General features: G+C 53.8%; 4 protein-coding genes across 4 annotated transcripts in view; 2 read left to right on the forward strand and 2 right to left on the reverse strand.

The window, feature by feature from the left end:
* elg8 (acetylglucosaminyltransferase) overlaps positions 1-5,389 on the forward strand; it is a gene marked incomplete at its 3' end in the record, with an annotated part of 10,062 nt that extends 4,673 nt beyond the window's left edge. The window contains exons 9-19 of the mRNA XM_002957460.1: positions 81-138; positions 436-556; positions 979-996; positions 1,270-1,475; positions 1,954-2,100; positions 2,344-2,432; positions 2,675-2,793; positions 3,112-3,126; positions 3,693-3,832; positions 5,001-5,101; positions 5,232-5,389. Of these exons, the coding sequence (XP_002957506.1) occupies positions 81-138; positions 436-556; positions 979-996; positions 1,270-1,475; positions 1,954-2,100; positions 2,344-2,432; positions 2,675-2,793; positions 3,112-3,126; positions 3,693-3,832; positions 5,001-5,101; positions 5,232-5,389 (1,172 nt within the window). The remainder of the gene's footprint in view (positions 1-80; positions 139-435; positions 557-978; positions 997-1,269; positions 1,476-1,953; positions 2,101-2,343; positions 2,433-2,674; positions 2,794-3,111; positions 3,127-3,692; positions 3,833-5,000; positions 5,102-5,231) is intronic.
* A 183-nt stretch (positions 5,390-5,572) lies between these two features.
* On the reverse strand, positions 5,573-9,352 carry VOLCADRAFT_98626 (uncharacterized protein; the record flags this gene model as incomplete). The annotated part of the gene is made up of 3 exons (XM_002957503.1): positions 5,573-5,746; positions 7,473-7,675; positions 9,181-9,352. 3 exons carry the CDS (start codon positions 9,350-9,352, stop codon positions 5,573-5,575), a joined length of 549 nt encoding a protein of 182 aa, XP_002957549.1.
* Positions 9,353-11,913: 2,561 nt separating this feature from the next.
* Positions 11,914-13,199, reverse strand: VOLCADRAFT_107719 (uncharacterized protein). Its single transcript, XM_002957504.1, has 4 exons — positions 12,910-13,199; positions 12,775-12,825; positions 12,270-12,528; positions 11,914-11,994 (listed from the first exon to the last, which is right to left on the reverse strand). The coding sequence occupies exons 1-4, from the start codon at positions 13,145-13,147 to the stop codon at positions 11,943-11,945; spliced, it is 600 nt and encodes a 199-aa protein (XP_002957550.1). The 5' UTR covers positions 13,148-13,199; the 3' UTR covers positions 11,914-11,942.
* A 542-nt stretch (positions 13,200-13,741) lies between these two features.
* VOLCADRAFT_98628 (uncharacterized protein) lies at positions 13,742-15,270 on the forward strand (the record flags this gene model as incomplete). Its single annotated transcript, XM_002957461.1, has 2 exons — positions 13,742-13,795; positions 14,779-15,270. The coding sequence occupies 2 exons, from the start codon at positions 13,742-13,744 to the stop codon at positions 15,268-15,270; spliced, it is 546 nt and encodes a 181-aa protein (XP_002957507.1).
* Between the last annotated feature and the right edge of the window lie 1,117 nt (positions 15,271-16,387).

Here is a 16,387-nt window from a genome sequence, read left to right on the forward strand (position 1 = left end):
CGTGCGCAGCAACCCAACTCACACACACACACATCTCCCCCTCCTCCCCCCAATCCCCAACTCCCTCCCCACACACTCAGGGAATATCGGCTTTCCCGCCAAGCACTTCGCCAACGTCTTCAACTACGTACGAAGCAAGTGAGCCCCACATACATACAGAAAGACATACAGTGAGGGAGGAGCCTGTAGCGGCACAGCACCTGAAGACAGCGGCAGTAGCAGGCGGGCAATAATGCGGCTGTAACGCGCGGCAGTACATAGTGGCAGTAGCGGCTCCAGTAATGGTCCCTTGCGTGTGTGTGTATATATAGCACGTGTCTGTCTATCTTTTGCCTATTTGTTAATTGTTCGTGACTACGGTCTCATAACCTCCCCCCTTCCGCGGACGCCCCCTCTCCTCTCCTCCCTCCCTCTTCTTCTTCATGCTCCCCCTAGCTATCCGTTTTGGAATCTGACCGGCGGTCGCAACCACGTGGCGTTTGCCACCAACGATAGGGGCTGCTGCGACCTGTACAAACTGGCCAGATCAAATCCGGAGCTCCAACACCCCATAAAGGTACGGAACCGTACAGCGCCTTGCTACCGCCATACGACACCGTACCAAAAAAATGCCGTATGGATGTATAACCAAAAGTCATCCCAGCGCGAAAAGGGGATGTAGAATGTTGTTTCAATTTGACCATTTTCCTTTGACCTAAAGGTTTGCAGTGATCTCATCTCTTAAATCGTCATTTGATTATCTTCTCGTACACACATCCCGCCTGTTCCTTTCTTTTCGTGCCGTCTTTTCCCTTTTTTTGAATCCGTTTATTGAATTCCTTGTAATTCTATCTCCCATATTTCCGTCCTCACCCCCGTCTATCTCGGGTATGAGCATCACTCGTCTCCGCCGGGTCACTCGTTTTCAACCCCCCTCTCCCCCTCCTCCCTCCCCTCCCCCCCCCCTCCTTCCCCCCACCCACCCCTCCGAGTGGGCAGGTGGTTCATTTCAGCCAGGTGGGGAGGTTTAGCCGAGGAGGTGGAGGAGGAGGAGCAGGAGGACATGGGGTAGGTGGCGAGGGTTTTGCGGCTAGGGTTTACCGCATTTAAATGTAGAAGGTTAAAACTAGAAGGTTTTTGGCGCATGTCCATGTTTCCTGTAGCGCCCACATGTGCAAGAACTTCTCTTCATTTTCTGTTGTTGGTTCTCACGTCCTCCCCCCCATCGCGACCCAGACCCGTCCGGTACCAATGAACGGTGTTTTCGGGTGCTGCGTGTTTGTCCCCCAGACTTCCGACCCGGCGCTGGAGGCGGCGTTTCGGGAATTTAAGCGGTTGGCTGTCCACCAGACTTCGGGGGGAGCGGAGGGGGAGGCGATGGAGGAGGACGGCGGGGGGACGGTGATGCAGGAACTGCCAGAGGCGCTCGTACGGTTTCGGGGCTTCCCGCCGTACACATTGGAAGCCCTTCGAATGGAGCGGGAGCCGTGTTTCAGGTGTGTGATAACTACCTGTCGTACACTGTGTGTGTGTGTGTGGGGGGGGTGTTGGATCAGTGAGATTGAATGAGTTGATGTCCGTCTGTATGTTTGTCTGTTTTCCTCTCAGTCTCTCCCTCTCTGGGGTTGTGCGCATGTATGTATGTTCGTTTGTTTGTAGGTTTGTATGTATGTATGTTCGTTACTACGGGTCAGTGCCATGCCAGGGGGTTCGGGGAGGGGAATGGGGTGTTTCGGGTTTTGGCGCACTATTTTTACCCGTTATGTTATGTTGTTTACCCCTTGCACTATAGCTCTGTAGCCCCGCAGCCTTACAGCGCACTCGGTGCTTACCTCGGCAGCGTGGGGTTGGACTAGGCCTTCCTGGCCGCCTTCCTGGCCGCCATGAAAATCCGACAACACAATTAATACAATTAATAATAATAATAAAAGGATAAAAGCCCATGACCCGAATTCCTATCCCGCCCTGGAGCAGACCCGAACAGGATGTGGCCGTTCCCAACTACCTGGAGAGGGGATGGATAGGACGTCTGCAGGAGGCGTATGCGTACGACAGGGAAGGCAACGCTGTACACCGTGACAAACAACGGCCGTACCTATTTTACTTCAATGGATACTCCAAGTGAGAGATGTCTGTGCGTTTGTATGTCTGTCTGTCTGTGCGTGTGTGTGTCTCCCTTATTGTGGTGTATGTAAGGGGCGATTGCGTTGCTTAGGGTTCTGCGTATTAGGGAGAGGGCGGGGAGCAGGGGGTAAGGAGAGGGGGAAAGGGACTGCCTTTCCCTCCCCCCCTCCGCCCTCCTTTCTTCCCCGCCCACCCTCACTCACCCCAATCGCGAAACCTCCCCACCTTGCCGTCTTCCAGACCTGACATGGCGTACAGCGGCGGTGTACGGCAGGGCCTCCTGAGCATGTACCACAACTTGACACGGGGGGACGTGGCCATCAACCCAGGTAACTCGTGTCTTCGATATGCCTGCAATTTGTACGGTTGTCACTACATTGCTGAGTCTGTGCGCATTGTTTTTAACCATCCCATCCTTTTCACCCAGACACGTGAGACGAAGCAGCAAAACGGTATTGGGGGTTTCTCTGTCGGCTCTTTCCCCCCTTCTGCCGATTGCCGCAAAACACACCTCCCACTCACACACCTCCCACTTATCCACCTCCCACTCACCCTCACCCTTCACCTCCAGGCTGCTGTACGGCAGAATATATGCTCCAATCGCGGTTCTGCTTGTGTCCCCTGGGATATGGTTGGGGCATCCGGTTGACACAAGCCATGCAATCGGGCTGTGTGCCCGTCATTGTGCAGGTGGGTAGCGGTTGGCCGTTGGCGGTTGGGGTTTGGCCGGTGGTATCTTAGGATGGCAGTTTTGCGCTGGGATGCTGTAGGATCTTACATACCGTTAGCCACGGGACCCCGCATAACTAACTACCCAACTGCTTTACCCAAGATGTGGCTATCGGTATCCCGATTGCATGCCGTACACTCACGTCTCACTGGAGGCCCTGCCCCCCTCCCCGGGGCTTCGTCCCCAACCATCTGACCGCCGGGGTGCTGCTGCCGCTGCTGCTGCCGCCGCTGGTTGCCTGTTTTGGCTACAACGGACTCGACACCATCACACTTCAGGATCACACATACTCGGTGGGTTGGCGGCTTTGGAAACGTTAGGGGGTTATGGTTGGTGGTTTTGGTAGTTAGCTGTTCGGTGAACTGGGTGGTGGCTGTGTATCGTACGGCGGCAGGTCGGGCCTGCCCGGGCACTTGGGGGGAGAGGGGAAAGGGGCCATCCGGTTGTCGTACGACTGATTACCGGATCGAAAGCGGCAACCGGAGACCCGTTCAGGAATGGTCGTGGCCGGCTGTTGTTGCCTTTTGTTGGTGGGCTTGTAATCCCAGGTGGTGAGGTGTGGCTGCGTGTGTGTTGCATTTCTGTGTGTGTGTGTATTTGTGCGTGCATGCATGTATGGTGGATGTACGGCGGATGTACGGCGGATGCCACAAATGAAGATGTTTCAAAGACAGCGGCGGTATAGTTCAGGTTCCTTCCCGGCTCATGACCCGCTGCACTGCACCACGAGAACCTCACTGTGTCGCCGTTGTGCCCTTCCAACGCCAACACCGCTTCCCTCCCCAACCACACATATATGTGCATATACACACATATATACGTGTATATATGTATATATGTGTGTGTGTATATCATACAGGCGTTCTGGGACCTGCTGCCGTACGAGAAGTTTTCCGTACGTATCAACCGTCACAACCTGCACCGCCTGTTTGACTTGCTTGACGCCGTCACTCCTGAGCAACTGAAGGATCTCCAAAAGGGCCTTGCGGACTATCACAGGTCTGTGTGTGTGGGGGGGGGGCCCTGGCTTTGTGTGTATGCGCGTACTTTGAATGATCTGAGCCGCGGCGCGCGGAGGAGCTGGTGGAGGGCCGTAAGTGGCGCAGAAGATTGTGCGCATGTATGCATGTATGTGTTCGTTGCATATGTTTCTTCTGGATGTCGGTCTGCAAGTCCATTTCCCATGCTTCTATAAGTGGTCCTGACTCCACCATTCCATTCCTCACCCCACCTCCCCTCCCCCAACACCCCTCACCGGGTAACCCCCCTGGAGCCCCCTACCCCTATCTCGCCTCCTCCCCCTCTCGCTTCCCTCTCCCCCCCCCTTTAAATGTGCTTTGGATGTACGGCAGTTGATCCCCTTTGCTTTTTGTATGATAACGCCATCATCATCATACTCATCATCGTATTCATATTCATCCGATTCATCATCACGCCCACCACCACCACCATCGTCACCATGTGATTCGTCCCTCCCGCGTACCCTGTTCCCTCTTCCCATTGGCACACACACACACACCACCTACACACCTTCACACATGTACATACATACATACAGGTATTTCGTCTGGCACACGGATGCGGGTGGTTTGGCCTACAATGCCACCCTCACCTCGCTGCACCGCCGCCTGCTGAACATGTGGACGGCGCTTTTCAGGGGAAGCAGCTGAATTAGTTGACAACTGACAACGAACAACTGACAACTTCATGTGCTCAGGACTTAGCAGTTAATAGCTAATACCGGATAATTCATATAAGGGAAGAAACTAACAACTAACAACTGACGTTGGGGGGTTGTGATGGTTGGGTTATGGGACGATGGGAGGAGCGGGAGCTTGTTTTGCGAGAGATGCTGTTGGGAGGAGAGCTGCTATTGTTGCTGCTGACGGTGTTGCTACTGCTGCTGTAGAAGCAGCAGTAGCAGTAGCAGGGTTAAAGTTTTAGCTCAAAATGCGCCATTTCTTCAGTAGCAGCTGTATTAAAATTTCTGGAATGCATAAGGAAAGGTTGGGAAATAGGAGGTTGTTATTGCCAAAGGCGCTGAAATGCACCCTTTGCCTCGGGAACCTCGTGAGTGGTTGGGTTGGCGCAGAAATGCCAATGCCCGGTGCTTAGCATGCACCGAACAAGCACACAACCCCCCACCCGTCCCCACCACAAAACACAGTGAGAAACGTGTAGACACGTCAGAGGCCGTCAAAAGCCAGGCGCTTCCTTTGGAAGTGGCTTGGTTGCTGATGGTTGCCATGGTCCCAATGCGGAACCATGGTACCAGCTCGTACCTTGTCGGATCTCGTCATCTGCCGTACATCCGTACAACCTGGCTAGGAGCGTTCCAGAGCCAGGTTCCCTCATACCAGCGCCCGACCACCACATCCTTGCACGTATTTGCGCGCAGCCTTGGCAGTAGAGCTGTCACAAAGAGGATGTGGCATCGTAGGAAACAAGGCCTGCAACATCAGGGCTTCGCTTCTGGCTCCGATTGGGCCCCTAAATCCGAGCCACCAAGATTTCCTGTACGTCACTTACTTTTACGGCAACAGCGATTTTACTTAAAAGGTGAAACCTAGCTTACACGATTAGCAACGTCTTCAAGGGGTATGAAGGGAGGATGTACATACGTAGCAAAAATCTAATAAAATAGGTCTATGCAAGTTCGATTTGTGCGGATCAAACATTTGTGCATTAATCAACTTAGGAGAGGAACAAGCAAGGCCCTGCATACACAACCATCTATTCTCACACCGCCCAACTGTCGTACACGTGAGTCCGGGCGTAATCGACCGCCAGTTCACCCACAGCCTCTCCCAAGTCGCCAGGGCCCCAGCCGGCTGGTGCAGTGTGCGGTCTTAGCGGCTCTTGAAGGAGGTGTTGGAGCGCCCGACCAGAATCAAGGCATGTACTGAACTTTAGCTGTGAGGTCGAGGGCAGGGCGCACGTGTTCACAGCGGCCCCAAGTCTGTGGAGAAGAGTACCATAGTGCATATGCGTGGATGTGAGAGTCCATCTCAATTACTTGTGTCGTTGTGTCGTACAACATAGCCCCTGAGCCCATTGTGTCGTGCCCGGCCGTGTCAGGCGAGTCAGAGGAGCGGTGGACTGACGTCGTTGTTTTCAGTGGCCCTTTGGGGGCCCTGGATGGGCCCTGGATGGGCTGCCGAGCGCGGCTTTTTGATATGAAAACACATACTCCTGCGCAAAGCCAGCTATGTGGGTCAGCCCGTTATTTGTTGACGGTTATCGGACGGTTATATCTGCAGCTCTCAAGTTTTGCTAGTCGACGACATATGCAGTGCTACAGGCCACACTCTGGGAAAACGGGGGTCATTTTACCCGTAAATTTGGGTCAATCCACCCGTAATTTGACAGAAATTACGGGACCCGTAACACGTTACGGGTCCCGTAATTTGAGCACAAGGATACGGGTGAACATTTACGGGCGACTACCCCGGAATTACGGGTGGATATTACGCGGTGCTGCAGGTGAATTACGGGCGCATGTAACCAATTACGCGCACAATTACGGGTGAATACCCAGTGATTACGGGTACGGGTACGGGATATTACGCGGCACCGTGGGTGAATTAAAAACTTTTTTAGTTTGTGCGATGTTCGCTCACTGAGACGTCTCATCCGTACACCACTCGAACGTGATCGGTAAGTATTGTTTCGGCGACTTTAGGATTGGGAATTTCCACGAGGTCTTGACACCATATGTAGCAGCTGGCCGCTGAAAAAGCCTCTCGAGATGCTGGTGCTCGCGCTCTGCGCGTATTTATAGCGCCGTACTGTGTACCGGCTGCTACAGGCCGGATATTACGTGGCACTGCGTGTCAATTACGGGCGCATGTAACCAATTACCCGTACAATTACGGGTGAAGACCCTGTTATCACGGGTTACACGGGCAGATATTACTTACTGCGTGGTAAATTAACTGCGTGGTAAATTAACGATTGGTGAATACTGCGGCAAGCCTCAAGATGGACGCGAACCCCTTGTCAAAGTAGCCGAAGTCTCAGTATGCTTGTGGACCAAGGCGCTTTGGACTCGCAACGCCAACCAGCCAGCCCGACAGCCTGATGCATTCATCCCAACCATCGTCCTCGAAAACAGCGTTCGTGTCACCCCCCATACAGCAAGTGCTCGCCAAGAAGTCTCACCACCACTTGCAGAGTTCGTGCCTACTGCTTACTCCTACGGATGAAACCCCCGATGCATGACATGTACCGGCACCTGTCGGGATTGGTCTGTCCCATCCTGCCTGGGGCCGACCTGGTGTGTGCACCCCCAAGCGCTCATCACTGCTGCCATGTTACTGCTCGCTTCCACCACTGCCGCTGCTGCCACTGCCACTGTTGCTGCTGCTAGCTTCGCTATATTTGCCCGTGTCCTCCGAGCTGGACTCCTCCCCAGCGCCAGCGGCTAGGACCTCTTCCTCACCAGCGTCCAACACACCCTCGAGCTACCCTCCTCTGTCCGCCCCCTCCGCCCTCCCTTGCCTGCGCCGCCCTTCCCCGCACCTCTGGCGGTCCCCTTGCTTGCACCCCTGCCCTACGGGGGCAGCATCAAGGAAAGCCAGCTCTATTTCCTCCTGTCCTATGAGGGAAAGGAGCAGGAGTTGCGCAGACGGCTCCCCACCTTGTCTGCGGACGAGGTCGAGAAGAGCATGGTCGTTTTCAACCCTTTCAACGGGCGGTGGGGTCTTGCTCGATTCAGAGATGTGTTTATCGCACCCGAGCCGTATGGCGAGTGGCCCACCGGCACGCTCATTGAGGGGCTTCTGTGGGTAGAGGCTGCTTCGCTAACATTCGGCCCCGTGTACCCCAAGGTGTTTTCCCGCCCTGGGTACAAGGAGCAGCTACTGGCGGCTGACGTCACCGGGCCCCCCGTCTTGTAGAGGGCCATACGCACGGGGTGGGGGGCCTATCTGGGGATATAAGTTGAGATGCGCCTGATCATGCCCCCCTGAGTACAGGCGGGGTCCCCATTGCCCTCGAGTGACTGGCCCATTTGTCACGGCCCCCGTATTCTGTACCCTACTGCTTGTAGAGCAGTTACATGGCTGCCTCTTCAAGGGTTGTGATGGTGGTTGCCCTCCTCCGGGGAGACGTTCCTGGCCTGGACGGTCTCCTCGCGACAGGGGCCAGTGCCAATGGTGGAAGGAAATGCTGGCCCTCGCGGGGGTCAGTGCAAAGAAGCGGACCCATGGAAGCTGACAGCGTACCTGGTGCAGATGTATGCATGCACTATATACAGCTCGGCCGTTGCATTGACCAACCGATGCTAGATGGGTGTTTCAGTACTAAGACTGGGGTAGAGGTTGACAGGTGAAGGCACTGCGAAAAGTGGAACGGGGTCGTTCATTTGGGCTTGCGTCCTCTGCATGTGGATCGTGACACCTAAAATGGTGCATGCGCATAACACGTCTTCGTCGCAATTAAGCCCGTGAAATTTTACGGGTGCTGTGCATTACGGCTTGGGGGATTACGGGTCAAGACCTTGTGAGTACGGGTAATGTAACCTGTGGATGACTTCCAGCACGGGCAACCAACAAAATGTCACCTATCTTCTTCCTTATAAAAGGAATGCTTTGGCAACTTAAAAATCAGCATGTTTACAAATTGTCTTGGCCGGTAATTACATGTGAAGACCACGTGATTACGGGTAAACATGAATTTACGGGTGAAAACCTTTCCCAGAGTGCCATATGCTGGGGAAACGCTAGCTGCTGGAAGTGTAGGGGCATCCCAGGGCGATGCCCTCAAGAATTTAGTCGCGGCGTCCAACAGCTATCAACCAGGTGTCAAACTGCTGTCAACAAGTCACAACAGCGTCTTGGCGTCACCAGTTCAACGCCAGACTGCATTAATAAGTACAGCAAGCACGTAGTCCGGTGACAGGAGCGTGTGTGCGTGTTCGGCTAGCGATGGGGGTTGGCTCCAGGTTCTTTTTTGTTACATGGTGTGCGAATCATCGCGATCTGATATCCGCCGGTCGTTACTTTTCTGAAGACTTGATGATATAACACTCTTCTCGTCCTTGCACTCTGTCAGGGTCCGGGTGTGCACTATACCCATTCGTTTTTTGGAGGCATGGGAATATGTGGCCTTTCGGTACTTGTAAATGTACGGCTCCTTGCATTTTGCTGGGAGTACGTGCCCTGGGGTGTGTTGGTTAAAAGCCAACCGCTTGCATGTACGCCTAGTGATGCGTGTTGGTCCCTGTCCCCCTTGTAACATTTGCATCCTAACAAGCCATTAGCATTGTGTTGCATATGCATCTTGGCGGTAAGAACGGAACTCAATCTTCTTGTTTCCCGTGACTGTGTGGCACAGCGGTTTCCTACCTTCGGGTTGCGTAACAACCTTAGTACTGCATTGTACTACAATGTACGGCATCCAGTGTAACGCAGCGACCATGCTGATTGCAGCTTTTTTGCCCATGAGTTCTTCGCTGAGGGCTATCCGGGCGGCGATGGTGACATATCTTGTAAGTAGTGTTCCTGATGACTTGTACATTGTTTTGACACCAATACTGCTTCCTGTGTAGGTCGCTGTCCGACTGCATTGCTGGAGCCCTGTTTCTGTCTTGGGTCTCTGCCTGCCCGGACGGTAGTGCACCATATGGTGCTATGCTGCTATGCGTTTCGGTGCCTTAGGTCAGCTGGACTACAGAGCGCGAGCGTGCAGCCAGTCGGTTATTTCGCCTCCTCGTTATTTGGCCTCCTAACCGCCGAGACACGCTTTTACCGTCCATCAACGAGTTCTGGGCCTTACGCCGAACTAACCCAGATTACTTAACGACACGCCAAGCACAATTCCGCCCAAATATGACAAACCGCATTATGGGTTTCTGGATGAAGCAGCTGGCCGCGGTCATTGCGGCTTCGTAGGCCTACGAGGTCACCATAGGGTGACCGGCCGTACAGTGGCGAAAGTGGCTTGCCGTGCATAACGTGCACCACGGAGAATGGTAGTGTGCACACCGCAGTCTGAAGGAAAGGCGGCAACGGCGTGTGTGCATATGTGGAAGCGTTATGTGGGTGGGTGGAAGCCAGCAGTGGGGATATGGACAGCTTGTTCAGGCAGCCGGACGCACATCACAAATGTTTACACACACGTTGATGAGGGGAAAATGTATGGCGCCTCGGCACTGTGGACGACACGAAGTTTGTAGAACCGCGGTGCACTGTAGGGTTGTAGGGATTTAGGCAGGTCTTTAGGCACCAAAACAAGCGGGCGGCTGTGGTGAATGCAAATCTTTGATACCAGTTTTTCCTTTCAGGCGTGCAACACACGCTGCACGAGGGCGCTGCGAAACACACCTGACGCGTCAGCAACATGCAGCAACCGTTGTGCGTCTTGATAACAGTGCACTGCTATCATCAGCCTGCCGCGCCGACCGAAGCTGCATGTGCCCAGGGTTAATGGCGCTTGGTGATTATACAAGGAACCGCGCGACCTTTCAGCGCTCCTGCACCACCCTTGCCGGCAATGCAGTGCACGTTGCCTATGCCCGCTGCTTATGAAGGCTGCTCTCAGCAAGCCAAGCAAGCGAATATTCTATTCTCCATTGAAAGTTTCCTTTTTTAACATTGCCGCTTTCTTCCCGTGTCGCCGCGAGCTATCCTTCATTATAAAAGATAGCACCAATATTATATTGGTGCATACCTTTTTTAATAATATAATATTATATACCTTTTTAATATAGTATTATATTATATACCTTTTTGTATAATATTGGTGCATACCTTTTCTTATTATCTTTCTTCTTTCTTTGTTTTCGCATTATTTAAGCAGCAATTAAGCAGTTCAATTGTTCTGTATCATACAGACTGTATGCCAAATGACCTGCGGACGCGCCCGCTCGACTTCACGCTGTGGCGTTTCGCAGTAGCGGGGGCAACCCGCTGGCCGGTCCGCACAGCAGCCAATTTGGCGTTCGTCAACGCATCCCCGCGGCCTCGAATTTTCCACACGCATAATGCTTATCCCACCAGCGCTCCTGGCTCTTGAAGGTCAGGCTCTTGCGCGGCCCGCCGAGGGCTTCGCATTTTGGGCATGATAAATCAAGCCGCTTCAGCTCCCGATCAAATTTCGCATGCCCGCGAATTTTAAGCACCTATGCGTAAAGCCCGAATTCCTGGCGTTTCCTTCGCATATTGGAGTTGTACGGAGTATTTATTCGCGCTCGTACCTTGCATCACGTTTAGTGAGGGGCTGCAGTGTTGATCGGGAGGCGTTAAACACTGGGGTCCTTGTGAAGCAGCTGCCCGCGTTTCCAAAGCACGTATGGTGAAGTGGAAGGTGCCGAAATACGTTTGCGAGGAACAGAACGGGGCTGGACTGGATAGGAAAGTGCAGTGGCTCACTGTAATGTGAGTTTAGTGTAAGCGAGTTACAGGGTGTTTGGCGCACGGCGGAATGTACATGCAGTCTTGTCGTCTTGCGCGTATACAAGAACAACAGCAAGAACAAGAAGGCGTTTACAGTACACGTCGCGTCGGTCCTGTGCAATCTTTTAGTAAGGAAGAAGAAGGCATAGGTACAATTCTTCACGCTTGGACGGACATGCCAGAACAGGCAACATGATGGGTGAACTCGCACGTGACCAAGCATGCACCCGAGCACGCGACGAGCCGACCTAGAAAGGAGCAGCGCCCCTCCCCCCCAACACTAACGCAATAGACCATCCCAAGCGCTGGTGTCCGTATGGGCACCAGCCGCAGTTCACACACGAGTCATTGTCGGACATGTATGCAACGTGAAGTGTGATCGTGCCTAAATACAACCGCCACTGCTCAATGTCCAGAAGGCTAGCGCGGAAATCGTCGGACACCATCCGTCAGGTGCCCAGTTGCTGTGTCGACTTGGCAAGCGTGGCTCGGGCGTCGTCTTGTTGGAGTGTCGCTGCGGGCGGCGTGTGGGCGGAAGGCCGGGCTGGCGGAAGGCGGCCCGTGCAGCACATTGTAGTCGCCCGGCCCCCGGCTCTTGAACTGCGTGATGTACAGGGCCTCCATCTTGTCGGCGAGTGCAGGATTGGCGGTGGACATGAGGCGCGTCAGGGTGAAGTGGTCTCGGAAGGGTTGGTAGCGGCGGGCGTTGTCCTTCATCCGGGTGGGTGGGTTGCAGGCATGAGCTTGGAAGCGCCGGTGAGGATCCTGGCATGGGCATGGGCATGTAGCATGGGCATATAGCACTTGGAAGCGCATCGCGTCCCAAGACTCGGCAATGGCTCCCACAACGGTCGCCAGCAGAATGTCAGGCGCGGGCACATCAGTGGCACCCGCAGCAATGAGAGCATGACGCACGCAGTCTACACACGTTGCATGGGCATCGAGCGGCACGACAGCACAGCTGCTAATGTCGCTGCATGCATATAGTGGCACCGGGAGTTGACCTGCATAGCAGCACATCAGCAGTGGTGCCCCCTTACCAACATGATGCCGTTGACTTGGATGAAGGTGTCCGCAGTGCCTTCAGAACAGCCCAGCAACTGCAGAGAAGCCCAAGACGCCAATCACATGCCCACATTGGCAGGCACTTACCGGTGCCGCAGGACGGATCTCCATGTTCTGCATGATCGCGGTTTGCTTGTGAATCGTTCAGCAAGGATGTCGTGTCGGCTGTACCGTCGCCGCACACGCAGCCATCATGTGGATGTGCCACACGGACGGCTGCGGCACCATGCGGACCTGTCGGATGAAGTCATATGCAGCAGACTCTTACGCGGATGTTGTAACTGTATCTGGGCACGGCTGGCAGTTGTAATGCACCTCATCAGCACACCTTCGCAGCCACCAGGATAGGAATTGGCGTCATGTAGGATTGGATAGTCGCGGAATATAGGCAGACTGATGTGGGTGCGTACTACCGGACAGGTCGTACGCCACTACCGCGGCCATAACTATACCTATGCCACTCCTTGGTTAACGCCTTACCACGTAAACGTAGACCGACACCCGTCGCCCAGAAGTGCGCCGCGTCTTCATCTGCTGGCGCACATGCATGCGTGGTTGAATATTGTGATGCGACCCCCCTTTCATGTCGTGCTTGGCAAGCCTGCCACCGCGTACCGGATATGTTGGCGATGTTAAAGAGACGCTGCACCTCGGCTTGCGTCCGCAATGCGTATGATGCTCGACCGCGCCGACCAAAACTACATGTTCCCAACTGAAGACAATCCCGGTGGTTCTTCAGCAGCTTTTGAGCTTGCTGCTGGCTCAAGTCCTTCCGTAGCTGCTGCAACACGGCTAACGCAGGCACGGCCGTATGCTCTGCGAAAAGCTGTTCCAAGCCATCAGCGGCGTCCATGTTACTTACACGTCTCTGAACGACTTTCCTGATTTTTATCTATATACCTAATTCTGTGTTTGTTATAATTTTTTTCGTAAGTGTGTAGCTTGACTTTAGTCGGAACAAGGTGCTGTATGCGCTGCGCTACAGAAAGCAGGCGTCTTTTTGCTTGCACAAAAGTGCCGCTTCGCCAGACGCTTCCTCTTCCCGCGGCCGTTTCATGAGCCCAGTCTTGCAAGCTATGACGTATGCTTTCGGTGCTTTCAGTTCCTGCAAAGAAGCCACCCAAACGCCCAGCCTGTATGCCGCGTGCGACTGTGGCCAACATGCCCTACTGCGCAACGCCCTGGCACACCGCGGCCTTTTGCCCTAAAATTGACATACACTTGTACACGCCCATTTTGAGAATCGCACGCGCGCATCCGCGCGGTAAAATTCGCGCCTGGCTTTTGGGGCGTCTTGTACGGAGTCTTTATTCGGCACAGTACGACCGGACACATTTCTGCGAGGGGCTGCTTAAATAGGGGGGTCCTTGTGAAGCAGCTGCCCGCGTTTCCAAAGCCCGTATGGTGTTGGATTGTAAGTTGCCCAAGTACGTTTGCGAGGAAGAGAATGTGGCCAGGCTGGAGAGGAAAGTGCAGTGGCATATTGGAATGTGAGATTAGCGTAAGCGAGTTACAGGGCGTTTTTATTTATTGCACGGGCGAATTTACGTGCAAATCTTTCACCGTAGCATCAGTCCTCAGTTCACTTCTTGGAACGAACATCAGCATAGGTCCAAGCCCTCTCGCTTGGAGGGATATGCAAACAAACATCCTGTTGTGCAGCAGCTCTTGAGGCTGTTGCTGGCTGAAATCCATCCTGAGCTGTTGCAACACGGCTAACGCGGGCACGTCCCTATCAGAGGTCGGCAAATCCGGTGGGTCCTGCGGGTCCGTACCACAGTACCCGCAGCCAAAAATCGGCTTAAGGCCCCCGCTACGGGACCCAAATGACCAAAATTCGACCAAAAGACGTGATTGAAGCCTCTATTGCGGCCCGTAGGGCCGCGCGCTGGACTCGAACTCTGTGTTTGACTTTGTAAAAGAATGTCACGACCACCTCTACACAACTCGTTGAAGGTTATCACTGATAAACTATTACATTTCTAGCGTCTGTACTGATGATTTGCAGCTGCCGCAGCACTTGACTTGGTCAATTGTGGACTTTGGCATACCAGATATTGGTCCCATGTGGCCTATCCTATACATAATCTTCATCATATTGTTTGTATTTCCAGCATACTTTTAACTGCTGACCTCGGCATGTCGGCAGCATCTCGCCGGGGAACGAAGGAAACGCGTGCAGAAATCTCCAGCGGTCGACAACGCACGTTGGCCGGCATGCTGACCGGTCGTAAAGCCACTGCTGAGCCCCCAGCAACATAAATTGAGGCGGAAGAGCCGATACTTGGGCCATCGGGCAGCGCCGGTGAAGCTCCAGGTCTACTTTTCCCAGCACCACCAACTCCCACTTCCAGAAACGCCAGCACCGTGGCCCTTCCTCCACAGAAGAAAAGGCACACTCAAGCCAACACCGCCGCCACCGTCCCCACTCAGCAGCCAGCACCTCTCCTGCCCGCCACCCCCAACACCACCGCTCCCGAACAGCAGCCGGCAACACTCCTGTCCCCCGCCACCCCCAATGCCACCGCCAACCCGCAACGGAAGCGCACCAAGTCCACCAATAAGATCGATGCCGTTGGTGTCCCCCCGGGGTTTGAGCGGCCTCATATTCCCAACGAGGACATTGTTTGGCTGACTGACGCTTGTGGTGGTGATTTCAAGAGCTGGGCCTATGCACTTCAGGGCTCGACGACGGTCATCTGCTTTTTTTGCGACACGCATAAGGAGAGTAACGCCACCATTTTCCGCACGAACTGGGATCGCTCAGCTTACACCCGGCACGAGGCCTCCCACTCCCACAAAGCGGCTGTAGACCAGTACACACAGGATCAGCAGCAACAGCAAACTGACAAGCACCTGGCCATGACCGAGGTTGCCGACAATCCCTTGTTGGCTCTGTTTTGTGGCGCATACATGGTCCTGTACCAAGCCATGCCTTTCACTCACTTCCCGACGATCTGTGAATACATGGACTAGCTTAAAGTACCAAACATCACCGGCTTAAGCTCAACGAGGGTCTTTTTGTGAAGCTGAGTATGTCGGGGTCCTTGAAGAAGGAGGATGCAATGTTGAAGGGGGCAATGGCCAAGTACAAGTCCTCCACTAGGATGCACCTAACACGCACATCACCGATAAGGTCGAGAATATCCTTCACAACCCGCGCTTCAACAGCATGCGGTCGGCTTTGTGAGGATGGATAGCACGGGGGGCGACACTAACTTCATGGCGCAAGAACTTGCTTGGCAACGACCCCTTGTCCCCCCCTGTAAAACGATCGGCCTGCAATGTGTACAGAACGTGGAGCCCTGAAATGCTGTCTCTTTTGGCGCCGGAAGGCGCCAATTTTTTTTTTAGGTTTATTGACCGAAATTATGCCCTCCCGCAGCCGTAGAAACCGATTTGCCGACCTCTGGTCCCTATGCACAGCAAATAGCTGTTCCAAGCCAACAGCGGCGTCCTTGTCACCGACAAGGCTCTAAACGTCTTATCTGTTCTTATGTTTAATTAAGTTTATGTATGTTATACTTTGCGCAACTTTGTAATTTCACTTTACTCTGAACAAGGTGCTGCATACAACTGCCTCTTCGCCAGCGCTTCATCTTCCGCGGCAGTTTCAAGAGCCCAGAGTTGCAAGCTACGACGTTGGCTTTCGGTGCTTTTAGTTACTGCAAAGCATCCACGCAATAGTCCAGCGTGCGGCTATGGCCAACATGCCCACCTGCGCAACGCGCTGGCGCACCTGGTCCTCATCCGCCAAGAAATTTTATATACATTTGTACAGGCGCATTTTGCGAATCGCACGCGCGCATCTGCGCGGCAAAATTCGCTCCTGACTTTTGGGACGAGATGTACGGAGTCTCTATTCGCGAAGTACGACCGGACACATTTGTGCGAGAGGCTGCTTAAAGACCGCTATCTCAGACGTTGAAAACACCGGGGTCCTGGTGAAGCAGCTGACCGCGTACTAAAGTATATAGAATCTGTATACTTTATCTGATGCGGAAGATGCCGAAGTATGTCGGTGAAACGTGATGTGGCAGGAGTGGAGAGAATAGTGCAGCGGTATATTGTGAGTGAAGTTGAAGGTTTACAA

This window comes from Volvox carteri (genome assembly GCF_000143455.1).
Source record: "Volvox carteri f. nagariensis unplaced genomic scaffold VOLCAscaffold_74, whole genome shotgun sequence".
NCBI classification, from domain to species: Eukaryota; Viridiplantae; Chlorophyta; class Chlorophyceae; order Chlamydomonadales; family Volvocaceae; genus Volvox; species Volvox carteri.

Excerpts from the sequence above, each read along its gene's own strand:
- VOLCADRAFT_107719 (XM_002957504.1), bottom strand. The coding sequence starts at position 13,147 with ATGGACGCCGCTGATGGCTTGGAACAGCTTTTCGCAGAGCATACGGCC. Across the intron at positions 12,529-12,774 it reads TGTCGGTCTACGTTTACGTG|GTCCGCATGGTGCCGCAGCC; the intron begins GTAAGGCGTTAA and ends TTCATCCGACAG. Across the intron at positions 11,995-12,269 it reads AAGTCAACGGCATCATGTTG|GATCCTCACCGGCGCTTCCA; the intron begins GTAAGGGGGCAC and ends TGCCCATGCCAG.